A 17,554-nucleotide genomic window follows, 5' to 3' on the forward strand; every position below is an offset into this window, starting at 1 on the left:
TTTTTCCTGTACGATTTCCTGTATTAGAATATAAGCTTCTTAAGGACAGAAAATGTAACCTGATTTGTATTTTCAATAATAGCTAACACAATGGTTACGTCCAACTGCATTCAGTATATGTATATTTAATTGAATTAATATGGAATACATCTTCCCCTACTTGCACTCATCCTATTAGCTCTATAAAATCTAAATGATCAAAATTAGTCCAGTAAAGCGCAACCTAGCACAGTCTCTCTCACAAAAATCCTAGTAAAATAATGACAAATTTTATTCAAAGAATGGAAAATCTTCAAAGTAGCATAAGAGAAGGAGAACAGACTAGAGACAGAGAGATGAATCAGGGCTTTGATTTCCACCTCTTATCATTTGCAAGCTGAAGAGCCTTGAGCCAGGTTATGTAAAGAGAAAGTGAAAGAGGATAAAAAAAATAAAAAAGGGACCTTTCTAGCGGAAGGGCACAAGAAGGGACAATGGCATTTCCAGCAGGTTTTTGTTTTGTTTTGAGACAGGGTCTTGCTCTGTCTCCCGGCTGGAGTGCAGTGGTGCAATCTTGGCTCATGCAACCTCTGCCTCCCCGGTTCAAGCGATTCTTGTGCCTCAGCCCTCCCCCAAGTAACTGTGATTACAGGCAAGTGCCACTACCTTTGCCTAATTTTTTGTATTTTCAGTAGAGACAGGGTTTCGCCATGTTGGCCGGGCTGGTCTCAAACTCCTAGCCTCCTGTGATCCTCCTGCCTCGGCTCCCAAAGTGCTGGGATTACAAGCATGAGCCACCGTGCCAGGCCGTAACGGTCTTATATACACCCAAAATTTCAGGCATGCTTAATTTCTGGCAGTTCCCCCAATAGGGCATGGCTCAAATATGCCGTTTTTCACACTTAACATATTTTATATGTACATTCACATTCCTCTTCCCAGAACATCATTTATTTGTCCTCCAATGTGCAGCTCAGGTCACACTTTTTTTTGAGACGGAGTCTTGCTATGTCGCCCAGCCTAGAGTGCAGTGGCTCGATCCTGGCTCACTGCAAGCTCTGCCTCCCGGATCCATGCTGTTCTCCTGCCTCAGCCTCCCGAGTAGGTGGGACTACAGGTGCCCGCTGCCACGCCCGGCTAATTTTTTTTTTTTTTTTTTTTTTTTTTGAGACGGAGTCTCGCTCTGTCGCCCAGGCTGGAGTGCAGTGGCCGGATCTCAGCTCACTGCAAGCTCCGCCTCCCGGGTTCCCGCCATTCTCCTGCCTCAGCCTCCCAAGTAGCTGGGACTACAGGCGCCCACCACCTCGCCCGGCTAGTTTTTTTTTCGTAGTTTTAGTAGAGACGGGGTTTCACTGTGTTCGCCAGGATGGTCTCCATCTCCTGACCTCGTGATCCACCCGTCTCGGCCTCCCAAAGTGCTGGGATTACAGGCTTGAGCCACCGCGCCCGGCCCCGGCTAATTTTTTAAAAAAATATTTTTAGTAGAGATGGGGTTTCATCGTGTTAGCCAGGATGGTCTCCATGTCCTGACCTCGTGATCCACCTGCCTCTGCCTCCCAACGTGCTGGGATTACAGGTGTAAGCCACCACGCCCCGCTATTTTTTTTTTTTTTTTTTTGAGACAGAGTCTTGCTGTGTCGCCCAGGCTGGAGTGCAGTGGCGCGGTCTCGGCTCACTGCAAGCTCCGCCTCCCGGGTTCACGCCATTCTCCTGCTTCAGTCTCTAGAGTAGCTGGGACTACAGGCGCCAGCTGGCTAATTTTTTTTTTTGTATTTTTAGTAGAGACGGGGTTTCACCGTCTTAGCCAGGATGGTGTCGATCTCCTGACCTCGTGATCCGCCTGCCTCAGCCTCCCAAAGTGCTGGGATTACAGGCATAGGTCACTACGTCCAGCCAGCTCAGGCCACACTTTCTCTAGGAATCCTTCCATTACACCCTTGTGTGCCTTCTACACTGAGTTAGATACATATATTCCTGCTTCTCTAACATTCAGATCATACTTCTACTATAGTACTTATGTTATAATTAATGGTTTACATGTCTGCTTCTCTTACTAGTCTGAGAACTTCTTGAGAGCTGAAATGGTTTTATTTATCTTTTCTTTTTTTTGAGACGGAGTCTCGTTCTGTTGCCCAGGCTGGAGTGCAATGGCGGGATCTCGGCTCACTGCAACCTCTGCCTCCCTGCCACCATACCTGGCTAATTTTTTGTTTTTGTTTTTTTTTTTTGCATTTTTAGTAGAGACGGGATTTCACCGTCTGGCCAGGCTGGTCTCAAAACTCCCGACCTCAGGCAGTCCACTAGCCTCGGCCTCCCAAAGTGCTGGAATTACAGACAGGCGTGAGCCACCGCGTCTGGCCTATTTATCTTCTTAACCTCAACATCTAGCACAGTGCCTGACATGTTAGTGAACAACTGACTTGTTGAATTAACTAATAAAAATACAGGCATACAAGAAGAGCACAGTAGCATTTTCAACAATTTGACAAATGAATATTGCTTTGTTTTCTTCAAAGGGCCACCACTTTAAAATTGAATAATCATCTTTGTTTATAGTCAGACCTAAAACAAAGCTCTGTACACTTCCTGTGTCAAATAATAATAATGTAAGTCCTTTACACCAACTCATTTCATCATTACAATCCAATGAAGAAAATCTTATTATTTTTCCTCTTTTTTTTTTCTCAGATGAGGAAATAGGCTTGTAAGAGGTAAACCAATTTGCCTAAGGTCACATATTTAATAAGTAGGGTTTCTAGCTCTGGCACGTATGGTGCTAACTACCACACTATTGTGCCTCTCAAAGTCAGTTGAGTAACAATACTCACTTTTGCACAATATCTCATCCCTCTGTCTGACCCTCTCCCCTTTCAACCTCCCATATACACTCACTTAGGAGAAACAAAGGCTCATGGCTCATACATGCAGCTTGTGATCTAGAAAAAAAAATGTGTCCGTACATACTCGGCTTTGTTTAATGTAAACAAATATAGTAATCAATATAGTATAAACCTCCAGGACTATTCTGTTTTAATAACATGTAGATACAATGTAATGATTTTAATTACTTTATTGTCCTATCAAATTCTTTAAAATGGGAACTTGAGGCCCAGTGCTGTGGCTCATGCCTGTAATTCCAGCACTTTGGGAGGACAAGGCAGGCGGATCACCTGAGGTCAGGAGTTTGAGACCAGCCTGACCAACATGGAGAAATCCCATCTCTACTAAAAATACAAAATTAGCCGGGCATGGTGGCGCATACCTGTAATCTCAGCTACTTGGGAGGCTGAGGCAGAACTGCTTGAACCTGGGAGGCAGAGGCTGTGGTGAGCCGAGATCGCGCCATTACACTCCAGCCTGGGCAAGAGCGAAACTGAAACTCCACCTCAAAATAATTTTAAAAAAGGAACTTGGTATACTGCTTCAGCAATTTAAATGTGTCAATCCACATATCCAACGTTAAATTATCTTTTCCGGAAAGCAAAATGTGAAGTGCCTTATCAAGACTTCTTGTCATGTATCACAATTTCTCCATTATTACTTTACTAAAGATGTCTGTGAGGGTACAGCTAGAAAGATGTAATTGAAAAACCGGTTCTTGCCACATTGCAAAATAACTGTAAGGAGTGGCATTTGGTTCCTGGAGTGGAAGAGGTGACTATGCCTACTAAATCATGGTATTGTCTCAAATTAAACAAACCAAAAGAACCAAAAAACCAAGAGAGAAAACAAAAAGACAAAAAACAAAGCTTTTTCATTTCTGAAAACTTTGGGGCTGTGTGGTCCTGCTGGGTGCTGCTATTTCTGAGTTTACTATTACTACAATCTTCAAGTCCTAAAGATTTTTTCTTCCTGTTACAGTCCTTTATTCATTCATAACCAAGCTGCATTGTATCGTTTGTGTCCAATTTAGTTGGATTCCAACATCAATCCTATCTTGCCATGAAGTATTAAAGGCTGAAGTACCACTGGGGATGTGGGAGGTAAAATAAGCATTTGCCTTAGAGAAATTCTAGATAAGGAGGGCCATGGAGAACATGCATATCAGACCCCCTCTTCCTTCTGCTCCACACAACCTTCAAGTTTTCATGAACACCTAGAAGAATTAACAGGCAAGAACACCAGTGTTGATTTAATGTTGGCAAGATTCAACATATTTTGAGGTAAGAATACAATAAATGTCTATTATTTTCAGACATTTAGGTTTATACTAATTCATAAACTTTAGGTTTACATTCATTACAGCATTAACAAAAGCTTGGAAGTTTGTTGGGAATGGGCAATACATAGATGACTACATGTTCTAGGCATTAAGCACCATGTTAGAAATGATATGAAAAAGACAGTAGTTTTGAAACGCGTGAATTAGTTTGTGGGAAAGAGTAGGTGGGAAGGAGGTCAGGCAGAGGCAACAGCAGGTACAAAGGCAGGAGGCATAAGAAAGTCTAGCATATTATGCTTTTGTAGAATATGCCAGTCTAGTGACTTCTATCTCCTTTTTTTTCCTAGCTAGGATTTGAATCTATTTTTTTTCTGTAACTTTTTTTTTTTTTGAGATGGAGACTTGCTATGTTGCTAGTCTTGAACACCTTGGTTCAAACAACCCTCTTGCCACAGCCTCTCAAGTAACTGGGGTTACAGGCACGTGGCACCATGACCAAGAACTTCTTTAGCACTACCATTTGTGCCATTGTTCTTGGCTTGTGACATCTCTTCAATTGTGCAGTTATCATTTTTAAAATTAACCTTTTAATTTATCTCTTTCCCTAAATTATAATCTCTTTATTTCTCCAGAATCCCTAGAAAGGTGCTTTGCACTGAGTAGATACTGATAAGTAACTATTGATTGGTTGACCAAAAAAATCATGGCTCATGTACTTTAAGTCTTCATTAAGAATGCTAACATTAAGCCAGGTGCAGTGGCTCACACCTGTAATCCCGACACTTCGGGAGGCCAAGGTGGATCACCTGAGGTCGAGAGTTTGCGAGCAGCCTGGCCAACATGGTGAAACCCCATGTCTACTAAAAATATATTAAAAATACATAAAATTAGTGGGGTGTGGTGGCGGGCACCTGTAATCCCAGCTACTTGGGAGGCTGAGGCAGGAGAATTGCTTGAACCTGAGAAGTGGAGGTTGCAGTAAGCTGAGATTGCGCCATTGCGTTCCAGCCTGGGCGACAGGGCGAGACCGTCTCAAACAACAACAACAACAACAACAAAGAATGCTAAGATTATATTTATAAGAATAAAGTAGAACGTTGTGAGCAGAAGATAACACGTCTATTCACTATGCCACTTTTATTACCTAGTTCCAGGAGGAACAAATACTACATACAGTCAATGTTTATGGCTGCCAATCCAGAAAGCAGTAGCATTGATAGCAATTACTCCCTTATAAAAATACAAAGACAAATTTTAGAGTAAGATCTTCTTATAATCACTGAGAATTATATGAAAAAAAATCTGGACTTGAACTCTGAAAACTTGGATCTGAATCAAGGTTCTGCCACCTGTTGTGTACTTTGGTAAATTACTTTCACCTTTGAGCTTTTTTCTCATCTCTAAAATGAAGTTAAGACTTCCGACTTCACAAGATCATAAAGAATAAATTAAAAATGCATATGTAGCCGGGTGCGGTGGCTCACGCCTGTAATCCCAACACTTTGGGAGGCCGAGGCGGGTGGATCACGAGGTCAGGATATCGAGACCATCCTGGCTAACACGGTGAAACCCCATCTCTACTAAAAATACATAAAATTAGCCAGGCATGGTGGCGGCGCCTGTAGTCCCAGCTACTCGGGAGGCTGTCAGGAGAATGGCGTGAACCCGGGAGGCGGAGCTTGTGGTGAGCAGAGATCTTGCCACTGTACTCCAGCCTGGGCAACAAAGTGAGACTCTGTCTCAAAAAAAAAATGCATATGCATCTAGTGTGACATCTAGTATAGACGCAATAATATATTTGCTCACTTTTTGCCCATTCATCCATTTAAATACATCCATAAAACAACAAAATAGATATATTGTGAACTACAGAGAAATGTTTCTTTTGCAAACTTTAGTGACAAAAAACTTTTCCTTCAAGTCCTTAAGTCATTAGGATAAATATATGTTCACTTTTTGGAAGGTCATCCTATGTTACTTTTTGTTGTAGTGTAAGCACACATTTAAGGCCGAATAAATGTATATTGCAATCATGGGGCAACAGACACTATGGTTTTGTACATTTGTACAATTGTATGATAGTATATACTCTATTTTTAGTTTCAGCATTATCTTTTTTTTTTTTTTTTGAGATGGAGTCTTGCTCTGTCGCCCAGGCTGGAGTGCAGTGGCATGAACTCGGCTCACTGCAACCTCCGCCTCCTGGGTTCAAGCGATTCTCCTGTCTCAGCCTCCTGAGTAGCTGGGATTACAGGTGTCCACCACCACGCCTGACTAATTTTTTGGTATTTTTAGTAGAGACGGGGTTTCACCATGTTGGTCAGGCTGGTTTCGAACTCCTGACCTCAGGAGTTCTGTCTTCTGAGGCCAAAGTCTGCCCACTTTGGCCACCCAAAGTGCTAGGATTACAGGCATGAGCCAGCATGCCTGGCCTCTAGTTCCAGCATTATCTTATCACACATTAGATAATTACTTGTATAAAAGCTCAGGCTCAATAATAAAGTCTATAGACCCTGTACAATAGGCCCCTTTGTATCTGCAGGTTCCACATCCACAGATTCAACCAACCATGGACTGAAAACATTAAAAATAAATAAATAAATAAAAAGTAAGAATACGGCAATTAAAAAAATCAAATGTAACAATACAATATAACCAATATTTACAAAGCATTTACATTGCGCTAGGTGTTACAAGTAATCTAGAGATGATTTAAAGTGCTTGAGAGGATGTATATAGGTTATATGCAAATAGCATGCCATTTTACATAAGGGACTTGAGCAACCATAGATTTTCTTATCTGTTGGGGTCCTGGAACCAATCTCCTGCAGATATCAAGGGACAACTGTGTTTCTGTAAGAAAGGTAAGGTAGAGAATATCTTTTATTTTTATTTTTAGAAACAGGGCCTTACTCTGTCATCCAGGCTGGAATACGGTGGCGTGATCATAGCTCACTGCAGCTTCAAATTCCTGGAGGCTCAACAGATCCTTCTGTCTTAGCTTCCTGAGTAGCTGGGAGTACATGCATGCACCACCATGCTTGGCTAATATTTTCTTTTTTTTTTTGAGATAGGGTCTTGCTATGTTGCCCAGGTTGGCCTTGAACTCCTGCGCTCAAGTGAGTCTTCCATCTCGGCCTCCCAAAGTGCTAGGATAACAGGCATGAGCCACTGCACTCAGCCCTCGCTAATTTGCTTACTTTTTATTTTTTTGTAGAGGCAGGGTGTCACTATGTTGCCCAGGCTGGTCTAAAACTCCTAGCCTCAAGTAATTGTCCCACCTTGGTCTTCCAAAGTGCTGGGATTACAGGCGTGAGTCACTGTACCAGGATGGGGAGATTGTAAAGAAATGGCTGCAGTTAAGAATCTTGGGTTCTGCTTTTGGTTGTCACTATCTCTACCAGACTTCTTTTTTTTTTTTTTTTTTTTTTGAGACGGAGTCTCGCTCTGTCTCCCGGGCTGGAGTTGCAGTGGCCGGATCTCAGCTCACTGCAAGCTCCGCCTCCTGGGTTCACGCCATTCTCCTGCCTCAGCCTCCCGAGTAGCTGGGACTACAGGCGCCGCCACCTCGCCCGGCTAGTTTTTTGTATTTTTTAGTAGAGACGGGGTTTCACCATGTTCACCAAGATGGTCTCGATCTCCTGACCTCGTGATCCACCCGTCTCGGCCTCCCAAAGTGCTGGGATTACAGGCTTGAGCCACCGCGCCCGGCCTCTACCAGACTTCTAATGTGGCATGTAACTTCGGTTTCTCTATACCTTATTATTAACACTTAGAACTGGTGTGATATGATCTCTCAATAATGCTGTAATACTCGATTGGTATCTATAACAAAATTTGAAATACATAGATGCTTTTACAGAAATGCAAAGTACTCAGCTTATCAGTGTCTCTTTTTGTGCTTTGATTAAAATTTAATATTAAATTTGCAATAAAATTTAATTTTAATTTCTTTACCTCCTTCCTGGTAAAACACAGGAACACCTAAAACATTAAAAAACAAAAAACAGGCCGGGCGCAGTGGCTCACGCCTGTAATCCCAGCACTTTGGGAGGCTGAGGCGGGCGGATCACAAAGTAAGGAGATTGAGACCATCCTGGCTAACATGGTGAAACTCCGTCTCTACTAAAAATATAAAAAATTAGCTGGGCGTGGTGGCACACACCTTTAGTCCCAGCTACTCGGGAGACTGAAGCAGGAGAATCGCTTGAACCCGGGAGGCGGAGGTTGCAGTGAGCCGAGATCGCACCACTGCACTCCAGCCTGAGTGACAGAGCCAGACTGCGTCTCAAAACAAACAGACAAACAAACAAAACAATAAAAAAAACAGGCCCGGCGCGGTGGCTCACGCCTGTAATCCCAGCACTTTGGGAGGCCAAGGCAGGTGGATCACCTGAGGTCAGGAGTTTGAGACCAGCCCGGCCAACATGGCGAAACCCTGTCTCTACTAAAAATACAAAAAATTAGCCAGGCTTAGTGGCGCATTCCTGTAATCCCAGCTACGCGGGAGGCTGAGACAGAAGAATCACTTGAACCAGGAGGCAGAGGTTGCAGTGAGCCGAGATCATGTCATTGCACTCCAACCTGGGCGACAGAGTGAGACTTCGTTTCCGCCCCCAACCCCCAACAAAGGACAAAACAAAACAAAAACAAAAACTGCTGCATTAACAGTAATTTTATAAACAAAATGACAAAAAGCAATTTCTTCTCACTTGATTTTAGAGACAGTTGCTTACATACAAGAATTTTTGGTCAGAGGCCCTGTAGGGTGACCAAACCATCCCAGCTTGTCTGGGACTTCCCAGGGTGGGTACTGAAAATTCAGTGTCCCAGGAAACCCCTGTCCTGAGCCAACTGGAACAGTTGGTACAGTTGGCTTTTCCATAGCTTACACTTCTATTATCTGCCCTTAGAAAAATTCCAGTGCTATTGTAATTTATATTTATCTGAAAAGCACCTGCATAGTCTTCCTGTTGGTATTCAGTACATAATCATTTGGTTAGCATATAAATATTTATGGAATTTTGCCCCATGAATAGATATTTTATAAATGTATACCAATATTTTTTTACCTTACTAGGACTTGGGGACAACGGGAGTGCCAAATTACCAACAATGATTATCTCGGCACCAAAAAGGAATTAATTTGTGTATTTTCTTTTTCAAGAACCTTTTCCTGTTATTGTTTAGAGACTACTGTGCTTCTAGCTAGTAATCACCATAGCTGGGAAAACAATAACACATGCAATACCTTTAAGAACAAGTCATTAAAAAACAAAACAAAATAATGTATGTGGGTCATCCCTTGGCCAATCTGGGGCCAGAGAGAAGTTGTTCTACTGGTTTTCCTTAAATAGCACCATAACCTAACCTGAATCTAAGATGGTTTCCAAAATATGTATAGAATGAATGTTAACTAATTAGTTCTATAAAAATATGTATAGAACGAAAGTTAATTAACCATCAAACCATGGTTATCATGGTTTATCCATGGATAGGAGACCCAAAAATTCAGAAGCACTGTAATAAAAAATGAAGTCATGGAAAAGGTTTCTGAGGAAAAAATCAGACCAATTGTCTTCCCTAGAAAATCGAGATGACACAGGCTGTGTACATATAAGCAGAATTAAAATAAAACTGATTAGGCCTGGTGTGGTGGTTCATGACAGTAATCCCAGCACTTTGGGAGGCCGAGGCGGTAGGATCATGAGGTCAGGAGTTCGAGACCAGCCTGACCAACATGGTAAAACCCTGTCTCTACTAAAAATACAAAAATTAGCCAGGCTTGGTGGTGTGTGCCTATAGTCCCAGCTACTCAGGAGGTTGAGGCAGGAGAATTGCCTGAACCCGGGAGGCGGAGCTTACAGTGAGCTGAGATCATGCCACTGCACTCCAGCCTGGGTGAGAGAGCAAGACTCCATCTCAAACAAACAAAAACTGATTAAAAGATTATAAAGGTGACTTATGACACTTTTTAAAAGCTCTGATTCTGTGAGTACTTAACTATGTGCCAGGTACTGTGTCAAGTGCTTTAAATACATAATTTTATCTGATACAAATAATCCTATGAGAACAGGAATTATGATCCTCTAAAGTAAACCTCTAAAAGAGAGGCTTAGTAATTTGCTTAAGGTTACAGACAGCAACAAGAGGGGCAGAGGCAAATTCAGGTCCATCTGCTTCAATAACTTTTATCCTCTTCACCTTTATCCTATGCCACTTCTCAATATTGCTGGTGTAAACTCTGGTAAAATTCTATCTCCAGCTCTAATTTTTCCTGACCTTCAGTCTTGTACTTTAGTTTATGGAAGTGCCTACTCAACACCTCTACCCTGATGTCTAATGACCACCTCAAATAACATGTTTCAGTAAGTGATGCCACCATTCACCCAGTCGCTCAAGCTCCAAATATAGTAGGCATCCTTGTTTCCTGCATCAAACCCACTGTCAAGCCATCAGCAAATATTTTGGCTCTGCTTTCAAATTCTATCTCCATCTGACCGCTTCTTATCACCTCCACTGCCACAACCCTAGTTCAGGCTATTATCACTACTTAGTTGGACTATTGAAATAGCCTCGTAATTGCTTTGTTTTCATAGTCCATTCTCCATAAAGCAGTCAGTTATCTTTTTATTTTATTTTATTATTATTTTTTTGAGACGGAGTCTCACTCTGTTGCCCAGGCTGGAGTGCAGCGGCCGGATCTCAGCTCACTGCAAGCTCCGTCTCCTGGGTTTACGCCATTCTCCTGCCTCAGCCTCCCGAGTAGCTGGGACTACAGGCGCCCGCCACCTCGCCCGGCTAGTTTTTTTGTATTTTTTTAGTAGAGACGGGGTTTCACCCTGTTAGCCAGGATGGTCTTGATCTCCTGACCTCGTGATCCACCCGTCTCGGCCTCCCAAAGTGCTGGGATTACAGGCTTGAGCCACTGCGCCCGGCCCAGTTATCTTTCAAAAACACAGATCATATAGTTTCACTCTTCTGCTTAAAACCCTTTAATAATTGCCACTGCAATAATGTAAACTGCTTAAGATGACCTACAAGGCCCATACTGGCCCCTACCTTGATCTGCTTTATCTGACTTTATCCCTTAATACCCTCTTCTTTGCTCAGCATGTCTCAAGTCACATTGGTCCTGATATTTTCAAATTCCTCTGTGACTTAAAAAGTCATGTGCTTTGAGAAGATGTGAAAGGGCAGGGTTGGAAGTTTTAGGAAATTGGCAAAGGTGTGAAAGAGTTGCTGAGAGAGGGAGAACAATCCGGAAAAATTTAATAGGATTGCTGGGAAGTATTGAGGGTTGAGTTGTGCTTGGTGATTGAAATTAAGTAGGCTGGGTGTAGTGGCTCACGCCTATAATCCTAGCACTTTGGGAGGCCACGGTGGGAGGATTGCTTGAGGCCAGGAGTTCCAGACCAGTCTGAGCAACATAGTGAGATGTATATACACAAAAAAATTAAAAAATTAGCCAGGCATGGTGGTGTGCACCTGTAGTCCCAGCAACTCAGGAGGCTGAAGTGGGAGGATCACTTGAGCCCGGGACATCGAGGCTGCAGTAGTGATCACAGTACCGCATTCCAGCCTGGGTGCCAGAGTAAGAGTGCCTCCAAAAAAAAAAAAAAAAGAAATTTAGTAATAGAATACAGATGGCTATGCACATTTCTCTAATAGTGGTCAGCTGTTCCATTATCAAAGGGGAGAATATGGATGGTAGGGTTCATTCAAGGTAGGGGTACGATGAAAAGGTGAGGCAAAGGAGTTTAGAGTACTGATTAGGTACCTACTGAATTTTTCTGTAGGTAATATCACAATGGAGACCGGGTGGAGAGAAGTGTTGCTTGTGTCTATGGCTTGCCTTAGTTGTGGCAGCAATCTAGAATTGCTAAATAGGAACACTGAATCAAAGAACCTAGACCTGGCTGGGCACCATGGCTTACACCTGTAATGCCAGCACTTTGGGAGGCTGAGGCAGCTGGATCACCTGAGGTCAGGAGTTCGAGACCAGCCCGGCCAATATGGTGAAACCCTGTCTCTACTAAAAATACAAAAATTAGCCTGGGGTGGTGGCATGCGCCTATAGTCCCAGCTACTCAGGAGGCTGAGACAGGAGAATTGCTTGAACCTGGGAGGTGGAGGTTGCAGTGAGCTGAGATTGCCACTGCACTCCAGCCTGGGCAACAGAGTGAGACTCCGTCTCAAAAAAAAAAAAAAAAAAAAAGGGCTGGGTGCGGTGGCTCACGCCTGTAATCCCAACACTTTGGGAGGCTGAGGCGGGTGGATCACGAGGTCAGGAGATCGAGACCATCCTGGCTAACATGGTGAAACCCCGTCTCTACTAAAAATACAAAAAAAATTAGCCAAGCGTGGTGGTGGGCGCCTGTAGTCCCAGCTACTTGGCAGGCTGAGGCAGGAGAATGGCGTGAACCCAGGAGGTGGAGCTTGCAGTGAGCAGAGATTGCACCACTGCACTCCAGCCTGGGCAACTGAGCAAGACTCCATCTCAAAAAAAAAAAAAAAAAAAAAAGAACAAAAAAGAACCTAGACCTATCAGTAGAGGTTAAAAGCTTTACTTTTTAAATCCTGAGGTTAAGAAATTATCAGTATTTCGAAACTTACAAAATGGACAAATTGGTAGAGGCTTTTTAACATTATAATGGAATTTTTCACTTTTCAAAATCAATTTCCAAAGGGAACCTATAGGTTGAACAGTAAGATTTATCAACAAAGCAGGGATTTAGATTGTAAAAGGTTTTCAATCTGGCCAATTCTTCAGATTATCTCAAGAGGGAGCCTTCTTATGCCTCTTCTTCCTTCATAACACTTGTCTGGCTCTCATGTCCTGTTTACAAAGATTTAAGCCCACTCTTAAAAAGGCATAAAATGCTCTTACTGACATGACCCCTGACTAACTTGCCTAATATTTTGCCATCTACCCTCCATGCACTTTAAGCTCCCAAACTATTAATTACTTGACACCTTCTGCGCTTTTGCTTGGTCTCTGTGGCCAGACCATCTTCCCTGCCTTCTCTGTTGAACTCCTAGCCATTCAACAACACTCAGCTCACATAGCACACTTTCAGATGAGATTCAAGCATTATCTCTCTTGCTACATTTGGCCCTTGTAGATATTTCTATTATTGCCTGTATTTTGTTGAAGCATTCATGTCTTTTATGTACTATACAGTATATAATACATATGCATTACAATGCATTTTTGATTCATGTTTTGGGGCATCCAGCGGCTAAAATAGGGCAAGGGTTATGTGGTCTTGGCCAGGTCCCTTTTCCTTTCTGAGCTTCAGGTTCCTCAGGTATAAAATGGGTACTATGGCTCCATGAAGATGAAACAGAATATATGTAAAGCCCTTACACAGTGCTCAATTCATGAAAACCATCGCTGTTTACATTGTTTAGGGCCCTCAAGAGGCGCTCTAATCAGCGGGGTTGAGGAAATGCCTCTTTAAAATGACGTCATTATAGGAGACTTAAAAACCACAGCATGTCTGTACAAGTGAACAGGATCACACAGCTACCTAAAGTGGGTTCGCCTGTCATACAGTTTAGAGGTTCCACTTACAACAGGTTTCCATCAGTAGCCAAAGCAACAGAAATTTTAGATTAACAGATCACGGCTTCCGGGATTACCGCAGGGCGGGCGGGAAGCGCCTTTCCGCCCGGGTGGGAAGGCCGCGTCCCCATGGGACTGCCGGAGGGAGCTGGATCCCTATGGCCTGCGGCAAACACCACCACCTAGGCGGTCCAGGGGTCCCTCTCTCGGTGACTGGTGACCAGGAGGCCGCAATCTCTTCACATAAAAGCTCTACGGGTTTCCGCTCGGCCCTCACAGCGGCAGCGGACCGAACCGAGAAGGCAACTCCCGCTCAAGTCCTAGGCCCAGGTAGGCCGGGCCGTGGGGTCTCCCCGGGCTCCACGCAGGGGCGGCGGGGCGGGGCGCAGTGACGCAAAGAGGAGTGACGCGACGACGCAACGCGACGCGGTGACGCACGCCCCTTTGTTGGCTCAGTAGCGATAGCAGCGGCCGTAGAGGTGGCGCTGGGGACTGTTTTCTCTCGGAGGCCGGAGCGGAGCCGCGTCTGACTGAGGCGGGCAGCAAGCGGCCCCCTCGCTCCCTCCCTCCCTCCTCCGCGCCCTCCCCGCCGCCACCAGCAGTCAAACGCCAACCGCCGCTCCTGGGGAGGAGCCGCGGCCCGCGGGGCCGGAGCCAGGCCTGCGTCCGGACATCAGCCGGAGCCGGAGCGAGAGCCGGGGCCTCGGCGTCCCCGCCCTCTCCCCGCCTCGGCCAGCGTCCGCCGGGCCCCCGCGCGTCGCGCCATGGACTCGGACGAGGGCTACAACTACGAGTTCGACGAGGACGAGGAGTGCAGTGAGGAGGACAGCGGCGCCGAGGAGGAGGAGGACGAAGACGACGACGAGCCGGACGATGATACCCTGGATCTGGGCGAGGTGGAGCTGGTGGAGCCCGGCCTGGGCGTCGGCGGGGAGCGGGACGGACTGCTGTGCGGGGAGACGGGCGGTGGCGGCGGCAGCGCTCTGGGGCCCGGTGGTGGCGGCGGCGGCGGCGGCGGCGGCGGTGGTGGCGGGCCGGGGCACGAGCAGGAGGAGGATTACCGCTACGAGGTGCTCACGGCCGAGCAGATTCTACAACACATGGTGGAATGTATCCGGGAGGTCAACGAGGTCATCCAGGTGAGGGTGGCCGCCGCGCCAGCTGGACCGGGCTCAACCGGGGAGCGGATTCAGGCTGCACGCGCGGTCCCAAGGGACAGGCCTGGGCCTGGTGCGCAGCCCAGCCCGGTGCCTCCCGGCCTTGTCTTCTCCGCTGCCTCTGCTGGGGATAGAGGGTGTCGAAAGCAGAGGTTCGCCGATTAGCCGGGTGTGGGGAGGTACTCTGGGGGCGGTGCTTCCCAAGTCCTGCTATGGCGGAGGCCTTCGGCCGCCTAAGCCTTCTCTTGCGGGCAATTTCTGCCAGTCCCCGGCCCCGGTGTCCTTTCTTTGCCTGGGCGAGCGCCTACTGGGGCGGGGCGGAGGAGGTGGGGTGGGGAAGAGGAGTCAGGAAGAATTGGGCCCCGACGAGGGTTACCCCGGCCTTAGCCTCATTTGAGCACTTTTGGAAGGGATTAGAGTAGGCCTTAGAGCAGCTTGGTGTACAGTTGCCCCAAGTGGGCACCAGTTAATAAAGAAATGGATCTTGGCAGTCTCAAGTGCCTACTTAAAGGGTGGGGGAAGGGAACTATTTCTCGGAAGAGGTGCTGATGGGCCTTTTCAGATGGTGAGGCTTCTGCTTACATCTTTTTTACATTTTTGCTGTTTGGGACCTAACTGCTACTTTTTCTAGTCGTAGCATATTACTTGCTTGAAGCTGTTGGAATAGTTACTGCATATTGCATACCCATCCTTGTAGCTAAAACGGCAACAAAACGCAGTGTTGTCTAATATTGGACAAGACTCTATTGTTAGAAAGAAGAGACTTTCTGCTTGTGAACTCCTTTCTCTGATATTTTCTATTTTGTGGTAAGTTAGGCTTGGTGTAAGTTGATAACCACATCTCAGTGAACCATATGCGTCAGATTTTGCATTTTTGAGCTTTAGAAAATCAAAAATCTTCATTTCTTTGGGGGAAAAAACCTCACTTGTCCTGAGGAATCAGGGATATGGCCGAAGAATAAAAATGAAGCTTGATTTAGTGCAACTTTTAGAAAACCTGGAAGGAAACATATATGAGCAGCAAGTTACTTACTATTGCCTCTTGCTTGTCAGTCATCATTTCGTTTTTAACATAAATTGGTTGGCTAAATATTCATTGACAAATTAGAAGTATGGCACTGTCAACTCGTTGACTTTCTATCATTAACAGATTTTTATAGTATTATAAGTAACAGTTTTAAAAATTGAATTATCTATTCAGGCACTGTTTGAATACAGCGTTTTGCATAATAGAAAAATGTCTGATACCTAGTGCCATTACTAAATAGTGGAAGTCTTAATTTTTTAATATAGAGAACGCAGTCTAAGAAGGAAGTTGAGGATTGTAGAAGATAATTTTTTTTTGTTTGAAGCAGAGTCTCGCTGTGTCTCCCAGGCTGGAGTTCAATGGTGCAGTCTCAGCTCACTGCAACCTCCGCCTGCCGGATTCATGCAGTTCTCCTGCCTCAGCTTCCCCGGTAGCTGGTACTACAGGCGTGCGCCACCATGCTCAGCTAATTTTTTGTATTTTTAGTAGAGACGGGTTTCATCATGCTGGCCAGGCTGGTCTCGAACTCCTGACCTCGTGATCCGCCCGCCTCGTCCTCGCAAAGTGCTGGATTACAGGCGTCAGCCACCGCGCCAGGCCTGTAGAAGATGCACGTGTAAGACAAATCTGATTAGGTAAGAAAAAATAAAAAGACAAAACAAGCCTGCCACCCAGAGACCTACACCAAAATGTCAACTGTAGTTATTTTTCTAGACCTTTGGATAGCTACTAATATGGTTCGACATTAATAACAGTGGAACTGTACTGTATGTTCTGTGTTTTCAGTGGAAAAACATTATTACAAAAATCCTCTGAACAACCTTCTGTCAAGTAAGTTTTTCGAGAACTTACATGATTATCGATCCAAACTGATTTATTTAATCAGTCTGTGATTTGCCTTCCTTTTTATTTTCTAGTTTCTGGCTTTTATAAACATCATTTAAAATATTATTATAGGTCAGTCTTTGAGTGTTCTTACTTTCTTGGGATAAAGTGAATTGCTGAGTCAAAAGAATTTGCTCATTTTCAATGCGTTTGATACATACTATCACATTGCTTTCGGAAAAGTTATGCTAGTTTTCCCAACCAGTGTTTGATGGGCAAAAAAAACCTGGTGAAATTGAACTTTCGTTTATTGGGCTTGGTATTTCTTTTTTAAATTGCCCCTCGCTTTTTGCTCATTTTATCCTCTCTTGCCCATTGCACCTCTTTGGGATATTTATCTCTTACTGGTTTGTAAGACTTAACAGAGGTTGGAAATAGCAGTTATCTAGGTTTTTAATGTTGGTTTGATAAACACTGAATTTTACTTAGTTTACATTAGAGAGCTTACTGTTAATTCTTAAAAATTTAAATTCCCTGTTTCCAATTCTAATTTTCAGTATGAAATCAGGTAAGATACATTGGCAGGTGAAAAAGTTTGAAATGTAAAAAGATCACCAAATTAATTTAGTGTTTCCTTGGGAATTTGATTACTTTTTCTGGGAGAGGAGTTCTGGGCAACAGCATAAATACTGTTATTTGTGGATATCTACAGGTTAGGTTTGGTCTTCAAATAAGTCAACTTTATTTTTCTTTCAGAAAACTCTTGGTTTTCTGGCTTTCTATACTTTCCCGGTTAACATTTAAATAAAAGACCAAATATATTTAATTTGGTCTTT

At 44.3% G+C, this 17,554-nt stretch overlaps 1 protein-coding gene and 1 long non-coding RNA gene across 4 annotated transcripts in view; both read left to right on the forward strand.

Annotated features, from left to right (window-relative positions):
* Window positions 1-1,734: 1,734 nt before the first annotated feature.
* Window positions 1,735-5,010, forward strand: LOC144329967 (uncharacterized). The gene is made up of 2 exons (XR_013395736.1): window positions 1,735-2,121; window positions 3,346-5,010. It is a non-coding gene; the product is annotated as an uncharacterized LOC144329967 (long non-coding RNA).
* Window positions 5,011-14,163: 9,153 nt separating this feature from the next.
* ARIH1 (ariadne RBR E3 ubiquitin protein ligase 1) overlaps window positions 14,164-17,554 on the forward strand; it is a 113,609-nt gene continuing 110,218 nt past the window's right edge. For all 3 annotated transcript variants that reach the window (XM_028851099.2, XM_028851097.2, XM_028851098.2), the window contains exon 1: window positions 14,164-14,848. In XM_028851099.2, the coding sequence (XP_028706932.1) occupies window positions 14,818-14,848 (31 nt within the window). In that variant the 5' untranslated portion in view covers window positions 14,164-14,817. The remainder of the gene's footprint in view (window positions 14,849-17,554) is intronic.

The sequence above is a fragment of the Macaca mulatta genome, chromosome 7 (assembly GCF_049350105.2).
Source record: "Macaca mulatta isolate MMU2019108-1 chromosome 7, T2T-MMU8v2.0, whole genome shotgun sequence".
Lineage (NCBI taxonomy): Eukaryota > Metazoa > Chordata > Mammalia > Primates > Cercopithecidae > Macaca > Macaca mulatta.